General features: G+C 35.7%; 1 protein-coding gene across 5 annotated transcripts in view; it reads right to left on the minus strand.

Moving 5' to 3' along the window:
- The window catches only part of SUPT3H (SPT3 homolog, SAGA and STAGA complex component), a 268,832-nt gene that overhangs the window by 72,174 nt on the left and 184,336 nt on the right, over positions 1–12,322 (minus strand). For all 5 annotated transcript variants that reach the window (XM_061372273.1, XM_061372275.1, XM_061372272.1 and 2 more), the window contains exon 6: positions 11,838–11,974. In XM_061372273.1, coding sequence (XP_061228257.1) covers positions 11,838–11,974 — 137 coding nt within the window. The remainder of the gene's footprint in view (positions 1–11,837; positions 11,975–12,322) is intronic.

The following is a 12,322-nucleotide window of genomic DNA, read 5'->3' on the forward strand; positions in this document are numbered from 1 at the left end:
CAAGACAAAGGCAGTTCTTATACAGATGGTTTGAACTGATAATGAGTATCTGCAGCTTTCCAAAGAAACAACCCTTGAGAATCTGAATCTTACAAATATTGATGTAATGAGCTAATGTTAACACTATCTCAGCTAAATCCTACAGCACTCTTCTACTGGTCGATATTATACACTTACAATTATTTTAAAACTCCATTCATTTGCAACAAGACATAATTCAATGAAGAAAGACCTTTCTGTCATTCAGAAAGCATGTGAATGCTGTATGTCAATGACCTCTTAAATTCTCAACTATACTTAATAATGTAGCACTAATCCATAATTTGAGCTGCATACTGGATACTAGTTTTAGTTCCAAAAGTAAGTATTTGAATGTACTTTCTAAATATGCAGATAATGCTTTCTCAAACAAAGTTTGAGGCACTATATTCTGAGTTACTGTAAGTATTTTAAAATAGTTATTTTAAGAAACAATTTTGCTTACTTTTATCTCATTTGGAGAGATATGCAGAATTAGAAAATACCTTAAAACATTTCTAAATTACCGTAATAATATCGTAACATTTCAAAGCAGCATCAGAAGTCTTTATTGTAATTGTGCATTGCAGAAAAGTGTCATTTTAAAATCACTTAAAAATAATTCATTTAAATGTAACATGATTTGCAAATTTAATTACAAACTATTTAGCTGCTTGGATTTTCAGTTCTAAATCAGCACAGGTCCTCTGAGTCCCATCATAAGAGAGAAGCCACTGTTTATTTCAAATCAGCAATTAAAAGCAATATAAAGAGTATTCAGACTGTAAGACATAAAAAAGGCTAGTTCAGGGAATTTGACTTTCAATCGGCTTAATCTGCAGTGCCCGGTATAGTAATTGTTATGCAGCATTAATAGTAGTGTTTGAACACAGTATTCATTCATTCAGCCTGTTACAGAAATAAATTTAACAAGACACTGTTCCCTGAGCTCATTCTTAAAATTGGTTGCAATGAAAACAATACTTTCTAAAGATATTAGCACCACTCAATTCTATATGCAAAATTTTCAGTCACTTAGAAAAGAGAAAAGCAAAGAACATTTTTAAATATAGAAGGCATTATGTTTTTAATATTATTTTATGTTTATTCTACAGGTGGTTAAATGATTTTGAGAGGTAGAAGGCTTTGAATTCAAGAGCTTAGCAAGAGATATTCCAGAATCCTACTACCAGGATGATCTCCTGGAAAGGAAGCCATAGTTGCCGAACAGGAGCTGTAACTCCTGTTCAAAACCATTCATAAAGATACGGAATACATGGCATACTTCAGGTATATATTCTTATTGCTGGGAACAGATAGTTTTGAAAATTTAACCTGAAAATGAAAACAAAATATCAAAACTCTTCATATTTCTAAGGTTTTCTCTAATGGTTTTCAGCTTAGACTTTCCTGGTGCTTCAGACTGACTGAGATGGAAGGGCTAGGGATTATCTGGGCGGTTGAGGGGTAGCAGGATGAAACAAAGATTTATGAAAAAAATAAAAAAAATAAAAAAATCACACAGCCCTACACACAAAATTACAGAAAAGTATACTCAGTTCAAAATCTTATACTTAACAATTTAACATAATTGGGATGCAAAGAACAGTAACTTCAATAACAACATTTTGAAGCACAGCTTTGAAGGTTGAAGTCTATTTACTATTAAAGGTGCTTCCAGTGTAGCAACACTAACAACCGCCGTCTGGCATCAATTAGTTGACAGCGCTGTTAGACTGCTGTAGGTTCGCATGCTATCTTATATATGCTGCTGAAGAAAATTTACTCATATATGCTGCTGAAGAAAATTTACTCTTCATTGGCGGTTGCTCTGTTTCCTCGGGGGTTTCTGAATTTTTTCTGTCATTTTTAGAGTCAGATCTAGCATTTCAGAAAGGCTAATGTCTCTTCAGCATTTTTGTCTCCTTCTTTAAAATCCAATTGAAGGTGACAAGGTTAGCTGACACAGCAAACAGTGATATAACTAATTTCTTTAAATACTGGAACTAGAAATCAGGCCTCCAGCCTTGGGGTACATTAAGAGTTAACTCCCATTTTAAAAAGTAGCTGGAAATCTGCCTGAATTTAGTACATCTGAGGATGCTATTACAATTTTCAGATATAAAATAATTAGCTGATGATATGAGCTGACAGCTAATACATCTACAACAAACATAAAAAAAAATTATTTCCAAGCGGATGTAGAGTATGTATTCCATTTCTAAGCTGTTTGATATGGTCTGTGTAAGGAGCTAGGACTCAATACCAGATGCTGTATGTTCTACAAGCTTTTTCTGCAGATGTCTGCAGCCTGAGAAAATCAACGATGCTTTGAATAACACTCCTAGTAAAAGCATCTTCTTGTCAGAGTCACTGTATGATATAGGATATGAATCCCACACAAGTGGATGAACTGATTTTAAATAATACCATCTGACAATGGTAGAAAAAACTCTTAGTAGGTCTGACAAAGTCCTGGAAATGGCTGTTAGCCTTGGGAAATAAAATCCAGCCCTCTGACAGAGATTACCCGTCCTTCTTTCGTTTGATCAAATGGAAAACCAAATTTAATGATTGCTTCCGAAGTTCCAGAGGCAAAGTTTCAACAGTACTTAACACTGCTACCAAGGAGTCCATATCTTTGCCCCTCACATGTGCTACTCAAAAGAAGAGGCTGGAAAAAATGTTTAAGAGTTATTTGAGAATAAAATATATGCATTTTAATGTATGCTTTATATTACCACTTTATATTGCTTTTTTGCCATTGCTTTTAAAGAAATCTCTTTTAGAACACTGGAAGTGCAGTGTATATGATACATATACCAATATGTCAAAGAACTTGTAAAAGTCTGGCGTTACCTGTATACAGATGTGAAGAGATACATCTGAAGTCACAAATCCACACGTTCAACTGAGAAGAATACTCCTTTTTTTTAAATCAAACAGAAGCCTATGGCCCCCACTTGATAAAGATCTTACCAAGTTCACATAAATCAATTTCTAAAATTTATTCTCTATGCAAAATTAGCTTTTCTAGTGATAGCATTATGGTCTTGTCTTCCTTGAGAACTTGGGTCTAGTTGCAGATGTGTTTTGTCAAGCCAAAGCAGCAGCAATGCCTAATCTTTGCCATACCAAAGTTAGCTAAAAGTGAACCCCAGATTACTAAAAGGATCAAATTCTGATCTCAAGAGTATCTGTAAGATTAAATTTCACATGTTTACAAGAACTTATGTACGTGTTGATCTGAAAATGAGAACTATTACTATTATTCCTGAGTATTCGAATTAAAACAACCTTTTCTGAATCATTTAATGAAAGGATATAACTGCCTAGGTATCCTCAATTGTAATCAAAGAACAGAATGGAAGAAAAGAGACAACATAAAATTTAAACCTTGAGGGCCAAAACATACAAATGGAAACATGCTATCTTGTGTAGAGTTAATAAGCTACACCAGCTTGTTACCCATGCTATTCTACTAGGAATGTTGTGGGTTCATTCTCTAGTGGATTGGGTAAGGATGAATATCCCATTTTGCAACATGTAGAGCTTAATTATATTACTTTACCATTTCAACAGATACTTTAGATGCTTAAATCCTACTGCTTTTGATTCCGTAGCTGTGACACATGTGTGAAGCTGTCACCGAGTGCAATTTTGCAGCAGCCAGACCATATTCTTATGGAAGAATACAGCAAGAAACATTATAGATAAAATAAACCACAATGACTGAGACAAAATGAAAAACAGAAAACCCTGTTCTTTATATACATAAACTATCTATTCCAGGAAATACCAGCAGTTACAGATTACAGAAAGTGCAGAAGCTGGAAAGTCCAATTATATGCTACCAAGATTTTTAAACAGTTTTTAGAAATTTGAGATGGTTTATCATTTATGTCTTACAAAAGATCTTCTATTTCTACCCCACCTGCCATTTTATTATCTGAAATGGGAAACTTCAGTGCAGAGTCATAGAATGGTAGAATAATTTACACCTGAAAAAGTTTGGAGCGCTTCCAGAGATCTGTAGTTTCACACTGTTCAAAAGAGGTCCAGTTAGATCAAGTGGCTCAGAATCCTGACCAGTCAAGTTTGGAATGTTCCCAAAGTTGGGGAATTCCTCAACCTTCCTGACCAACGGTTTCAATCTTTGATTTCAGTTTTTTTTCTTCTTTTACGTATCAGTCCAAATTCTGTCCTTTACTATGCATATTCAAGCAGGGTCTGGCTACGTCTCCTTTATATCCTGCCATTAGTCAGTTGTAGACAGCAACAAAATTTCCCTTTATCTTCCTCTTTTTCAGGCTGAACAGGCTCTGGTTGCTTTCATCATGTACCGGGTGCTCCAGCCACTAAGTGTCTTGGTGACCCTCTGCCAGACTCGCTTCAGTATGCCAAAGTCCTTCTCACACTTGGAAGCACAAAATTGGACACAGATTCCAGATGCAGTCTGGCAAGTGCCAAATAATGGGGAAGCATTACTTTCCTTGACCTGCTGATTAACCTCTTGCTAACACAGCCGGTATGTGGTTGGCCCACAAGCTGTACTATTGCATGGGGTTATTTCATCACACATTTTCTTTTGTTGAACTTCATGAGGTTTCCATCAGCCCATTTATCCAGTCTATCAAAAAGGTCCTTCTGAATGGCAGGCTTGCTTTACAAAGATTTGACTGCTCTGGTATCATGACTCATAATCTATTTGCCATGCTATGAATTACTGCTTTTAGTTAGCTTGTAAGATTCAAGAACCAATATCATACATAAGTTTGCTGCATAAAGAGAAAGAAAGGCTTAAAGAAAATGCAGTACAAGGGGAGGTAACTACCCTGGTTAAGAGACTACTTATGCTACTTTAATTCCTTGTATGTTAATTTACATGGAAAGCTGATAAAACTAAAATCACATTAACATGCATACTTTGTATTGTTCACTGTACCTGTATTCTTATTCTTACTATCAGTACTAAAATGATGACTCATCTAAAAACCTGCCATAGAATATCCTATTTTAGGGATAGACTAAGTGTCAGGTTACAAGTGTGGTCCTATCAGAATAAGCTTTGAAACTAAAAATGCCAAAGAGGTATTTCTAATATATCTCTTAATTTGATAGGAAGCAATATTTACTATTTGATTTATTTTAACGACCATCACCTTTGGCAACAGATCATTTGGCTTTCCTAGCAGTATTTGAACTCTACTCTGAATATAGGTGGGAAGTCTTGGCCCCTTGCTGGCTTTTCAAATGGGAACGTAAAATTACAACATTTGTACTTAGCAACTGGATCATATTTAATCAAATCTTATGACATGCTAGCTTTCACTCTGGAACTTACTCAAAGGAAGATGATGATACACAGATAGCAACTATTGAGTGAATCAAGTGATTCTTGATATCTTACTACAGTACCTGTGACAGAGGTTTACAAAATCCTACCTGAATTCAATCTAGTACTGCAGGCAATATAGACCAGAAACTAGCAAAATGACTTCTTTACTTCTGAGGAGGAAAACTGCACTAGCCCTGGCTAATCCTGTGGTCAGAAGTAAAAAAACCAAACACCTCAAACCAAGAAAAAAAGAAGAAAAGCAAAGATCAAATACATGTAAGGAGGGACAGAACATATCTCCACTTATCCCAGGCTCCAAGAGTAGCTAGCTGTGAAGGTTTAGGGAATAGTATAATAAATATAAGCTTACAACTTACAATTAAGTTTTTAATAATTATTCTCCTGAATAGTCATACAGCACCCAGTGGTCTGTGGTTTAAGTACTTGCTTAACCACATGCAATGTCTTTGTATTCAATAGCCTCCAACAGATTTTTTCTTTACCCATTAAGTTGTGCAGTTCAATAGATCTGAGCTCATTCTAGCTTTATTTAGCTGGAGTGCAGCCTGAAAATTACTTTCAGTACTCCTCTATTTTGTCTGTATGTTACAAATGTATATAGAAGGGCTATGATGACACATAGCTTGTTCACTCTGCTGTCAGAGGGTAAATGCCAGTTTGAAAAAAAAAGGATTCTTAGTAATTTTGCAGAAGGTATTTGCAGGTCTAAGTTTCCTTCCAGAAGTTAAGTTAAAACAAAGTCATTTCAGTGTCAAAAATACAACAGCCCAGAATCTTCCTCAGGGAAAGCAAACAGTGGCAAAAAATACCCAAAGAACTAAAAGACAGGAAAGCAAATAACACCTTTTCCTCCAAGGAAACTGCCTTACAGTATAAGCAACATTAGTAAAATGCTCTAAGACCAGTATGCTACCAGGACTGAAGATCCAAACAAATAGCACACTTTATGTAACCATAGCAATTGAACCCAATGTGAGAAAATCCTAATAATCTTAGATTTGTAACAGTGTAAAATGTATATTGATATTGCTGGCATTAACAAGAAATCTTTTCACGATAGCTTTTTTTCCGTTCCAACAAGAATGAGACAATATTTACAGACTTATAGATAATAATAAAAAACTGTTTCTGTTTATTTTCTGTTTACTTTTAACCAATTCAACCATTACTGAAGAGAAATAGTGTTTTCCCAGTATCCCAAACATTCCCAAGCAACGTGTAATCAGAGAAACCATTAATACCAGCAGGCTTATTTTTATATGGTTACAAGCACTTTGATGTCCAGACAGCTAATTTACAGTTGAGACACTACTAGTTGTGCTATCTTGGCACTCATCTGGAAACACTGGATTGATGCAGTGAAATTAATTCCCTCTATATCTGCATTTCTGACTTCCATAAGGTATGTTTTGCAATATCAGGGAAAAAAAAAAACCACATGGCCTAGAGAATAAAGTTTTTATTTTCCTTGACCGATGTTCCATGTATTGTTCTTTTTAATCTTTGCATCTATGTATATCAAAAGAAGTAGATGGCATACAGGGAGCTGATGTTGACCTTATAGTCTGCTACAGATCATCATACACTGTTTTCATATCGTCAGCGTCTCACTTCACATACAGAACTTCAGTCTCCAAAAAGAACCACCCTGGAGACACCAGAAGTACTTTTCCTAGCTTCTGATGGATTACGTTCAAATGTGTAAAGCATTAAATAAGCAAAGAATTATCATTTTCCTCTCTGATCTAAGAAGTGAAATTCCCCCTGGATTGTTTCTCTCTCATTTCTGAGTACACAATGTGGCCTTAAGTTATTGGGCTGTTTAAACTTTTTGGCATGTATGGTTAAGTGAAGTTCTGACCAGCTTGCAGTAGCAATGCACTGAGCTCTCAAAACAGGTTAAGGGGGCTGGGACAGGGAGATTGTGGGTTTTTTTCATCACTACCCCTGGAATCTGGTGTCCTCAGGCAGGAACTTTCCAACTCCTATTTGAGTACTTTACTTAGACATTTGAAATCCCTTTTCAAATTCAAGACAATCTCCTCTTATTTGGCCTGGACACATAGGTGAGGATGATACTGGTTTACACTTAGGGCTCCAATTATTTAGTCATACCAATACGAAAATGAATCATAAGACATAAGGTTTCTAATGGTATGGCTTGTCCTTCTGGGTTTTTGCACTGGGAACCCTATTTGACAACTCTGGATGAAGAACAAGGAACCTTATTTTCTATTCCCTTTTATTTTTTAAAAGCTTAATGTCTTAAAATTTAAGGCTATTATGTTGCTGGTGTAAATGATATATTAGGTGCAATTCTTTATGTGGACCAGCACAAGATAAATGGATGACAGATCTGTGAGAGTATTCTTTTAAGACAGCACAAAAATACAAGTATTGCACTCCTATTCTCAAGTGAACCTGAGCAACCATACATACTTGTGAGTATATATATATATACATTCCATCCCTTCACTAGTTCTCCAAAACTCTAGTTCCCAAAAACTCAAGCCTTTTCCACTTCTAATACTTTTTAAATCTTATTTTTTCATCCTCAACTCCCCCCATACAGCCAGGATTAGCAGCAGAATGGTAACTGACAACACAGGGAAATTTTCTACAAGATAAATACATCCAGAGGAGCTGTGTATCTCATTGTAAAGAAGATACAAACATCTGATCAGCTGAATAGCTCTTTAAACTCCATTATTTATAATGCCTGTGTCTCCTGTAATTACAGCAGGAGATGAGACACTTAACTCCCATGCACAAACCCCAAACAAATTTAAATGTTTTCATCTGTAGCTGAATCTCACCCCAAGATGCACTGCTAAAATCAAAGAAGGGTTAGTGCTTATAAACTGTGATTCTAAAAATTAATAAATTATTTGATTTGGGAACAATATTGTGAGATATAAGAAGTTACCACTCAACTAAATACAAAATATAGATTCTACTGACAAGAATCTGAAATCAGCGAGAACGTTAAAAGTAATTGTTTCTGAAGAAAAATGAGTTTATCATAACAATTCTACAGCAAAATAGATGTGCTCTGAGAAACAATGCCTTGATGCCTAGCATCATAAAACTTCTTAGTTTGTCTTCTGGCATGCAGTTTCTATTAAGTGTATGTTATCCGTACTACAGCACTAAGCTTTCTATATGAGCTTTAAACAGAACTCCAGTTTGTTAGTAATACACCCTGCAGGAACAGATACTCCCTAAAGAGTGATGACCCCATACAGCACTTACACTAGCATAATTTTCACCATTAAGATGAGCACAGTAGTACTCAAAGGCCTCAGAGCTTTCTCTAAATATTTTTCTATTTATTTTTTGTATGTCTCTTCCAAATTACCACAATGAATTTGAGTACTTCAACACCCTTTTCAAACCCTCCTTGAACAGAAGAGCTCATAGGGCTTCTTCTGAACTGCGCCACCAAATTTTAGCTGTCTCAGTCATAAGACGCCAGGTCCACGCCCTAGGTCAAAGGGCAGCCAGCATGGAGCAACCTGTGTCCATGTTCCTGATCTCCAAACCTCCCCAAGAGAGTGGCCACATCCAAACTGTGTGCTGGAGATAACTCCTGGCCCAGGCTGACTCCTAGGTATTGTTTGGGACAATGCTACCTTGCTCACGTCTAAGTGTGACCACGCAAAAGCTGATGGTTATATTTCAGTAGAAGGAATCTTCCTGGTCATTGCTAATTTAGTACTGTATACAAAGTCTACCTTATTTCTATGACTAAAACAAAGTGGACTACACAGCATGATTCCTCATATGCTGAAGTGCATTTAGGTTAGTTTAGGTGTATTGCCCAGAAACTAACTGTACCTGAACAGAGACAGAATTAAACTGAAGTAATTAAACCTCATGTGAAAAAAAAGGATATATTCCACATGCACCTACATTTTATTGCACTCTACTGTGTTTTGGACACAGCCCATTGCATTTCTGCGAGCTTTGTACAGATTTCCCACTAACAGAAACAGCTCACATCCACAATGAACTTCCTAGAACAATAATATGTACCCGTTGTTTTTAAATACCTAACGTATCTCATAGGACAAGACACATTAAAGAACCACAAGCTTCTGCCAGTCCCTTTCCATGGGGATATAACTTAGTTTTAGCATTTTGCTGGCATCTAGTCTGCTTTCAAGGAATTCTGTTCTTCTAGGGAAGTTATTTTCCCTCCACTGTTTATTGAAACTTGCAATGTATTATGAAAGCATTATGGCAGCTACTGCAACTGAATTATTGCATGTAACATGTGAGTGCTGGAAATACATCCCTAAATTAGCAGTCAGAGTGACAGATGAATGGTGTTTCTCTTAATCCTAGGGGAACAAAAGTGAAACAGAGCATACACAGCATGATGCACTACACATTCCTTCATATGTCAGATCAGACATTTGATGGGAAGAATTTTTCCTGGTAGGGGTGGTATTTGAACTATAAAATAAATGATAAAAATTGGTATCTACAGAATGAGAGAAAAGTCAGCTTTGCAATGACATTGCCTGAGGTTTTAAAATACCTATATTTGATTTTAATAACAAGACAGTTTATTCTATCTATAACTGTTCTTACTCTAAGGAATAGTGTTTCACTGGTATTTTACTGCTATCTTAGGAAGGCAAAATACTAACTGTTATGAAGTGATGCACAGGTGCTATTCCAGTTTTTATTTTGTTTTGATTTTGCCAGTACACGTAGCTGGTTTGACACTGTTTATTGCTATTATTGAAGGTTTTGTAATAAATCATCTAATTACAACGTATCCATACCATAATCATGTACCATGACAAAGTAATGTGAATTTTGTTCTTAATGTCTGCCCTGTATTTTAAGAGTATTTCAGTTTCCTTTGCACATTGCTATTATTACTGTTTTAGAGATAGTCCTTTTGCTTCAAATGAAAATCACAGGATACATCAATAAGTTCTATATTTAATCCTACAAGAATGTTGTTTCTTTTTAATACGACAGTATTAGTGGGTGTTTTCCAGACCAAAGTGTAGAGTTGTTTCTTCTCCTTTAGTAACATCTGAAAGTGGCTTAGAGCTTTGCTTACTCCTCCATGGTACAAATGCAGAATAGACTTCACAGGACAGCAAGCAATCTCATGAATTCTTAGCTCTAATTTTATAAAATGTTTTAAAAGAAAGGAGTATAAACAATATTTGCTTTTTGTATCATAACTGAAACCATACTGCTAAACAATCATATCCTGTTTAGCCCATAATGACATCAGAAATATATGTTTATCATCTGCTCTGGACAACTTAGCATGATTTTGGCCCAAGGCAAAGTGGAACTGAAATCATTTACAGTTGTCCAAATCAAGATAACCACACATTTCTGACGTAATTGATACCTAAAAGGAACACTGCCTTTAGATTGCAATTCATGATTTAAGCATACTAATTCCTCAAAGAATGCTGTTAAAGTGTCTACTGGATATCCTCCAAAACATAGCATGGATTAGACAATGTACTGCACAAAGAAAATGTGATACAAGAGGTTAGCGCGTCCATTAACAACTCTTCCTTTAGGAATGTAGCACACTTCCTACTATCTTTGATTCCTTTCCACACACCTAAAAGTGACAACAAAATCCCAAAGAAAGCCAAAAATATGTTAAACATTTTGAATAGGATGCCTCAATCTTTCATGTTTTGTCATTAGTTTGAAAATCTAGTAAGAAAGAAAGTACATAGTACTGACTTCACACATCTACAGGATTCATTAATCTACTCTAAAATAAGTAGCTCTTGAGGTTTTGTTTTGTTTTTTTTTAACATGGAAACAGATCAAGAGTTCATGAAATGCAATAAAGAAGAGCAACAGACAGAGTTACTTTATAAGGTATGTATATACACTTCATGAATTACAGTCTAGCGGGAAAAGACAAAATGTAGTCAGCTCAAAGATAAATATTTAATTACAGGAACACATTCCTTGACAGACACAGAATCAGATCTGTCCTTGTCTAGGACAGGGAACATCATACATTTAGCAACTTCTGTAGCATTTCAGACCCCCCAAAAATTGTACCGGAATGACAGAACAGAATGTCTCAAAATGCTGTTGAAACAATTTTCAAATGAGACCAATAATGAAAAAGAAAAAACTGTAAAAAAATGTGTGTGAAATGTTTATAATTAGAATCTACTTTCTACAGGAAGGAAATACAAATACATGGCAGACAGAAAAATCCATAACTACCCTTTAATAATCTTCCTTCTCAGCATGTGTGCTTAGATATCAGGAAACATTTGAGGGAATAGGAAAAATATGGAAATAGGATTCCTTTAGACCATCTGGGCAAAAGGAAAAACATGTAACAATGTTATATAATAGGCAGCATGAAAAAGGCATCAAAACAGCATGATGTATGAAATATTTCAGTTTTCTCTGCTGGAGCTGGGTATCAGTAAAAGAAAAGAATTACCTCCATCCGCTCTTGCTTGACATCATCAATCTCATCATCCTCAAACATAGCTAAGAGCTCTCCAGTCTGGTCAATGGAGTTGAGGAAGTCTTGAGCAAGCTTCTGCCGTTTGTTGGTGTTACTGCTGTTGAATTTGTCTGAACAAAGGTAAGCAAAGATCAACAAACTTTAGTTATTTGGCTTCTCCAAACATCAATCGATGTCCCTAGGAAGGACACGTTTTAGAATCAGATGCACTATTCAGAAAAGACCTGTTCTTACTGTTTTCCTCAGTTGTGCTACCTGAGCAAGGAGATGTAACTACTATACTGCAGCAGCACTGTAGTAAAAAGTCACCTTCGGTCTTTCCTAGTATGACCTAGTGGTTTTTGTAATCTGGAGAAACCTAGTCTACTGCTCACATATAATTATTCTCACAATGGACAGAGGTGTAGAAGAAACCATCCTTTGCTTGCACAAAAACCTCACTTTTAGAATAGAATATA

The sequence above is a fragment of the Neopsephotus bourkii genome, unplaced genomic scaffold (genome assembly GCF_033783945.1).
Source record: "Neopsephotus bourkii isolate Nb327-2 ecotype Australia unplaced genomic scaffold, CSIRO-AGI_Nbou_v1 NB_1600, whole genome shotgun sequence".
NCBI lineage: Eukaryota > Metazoa > Chordata > Aves > Psittaciformes > Psittacidae > Neopsephotus > Neopsephotus bourkii.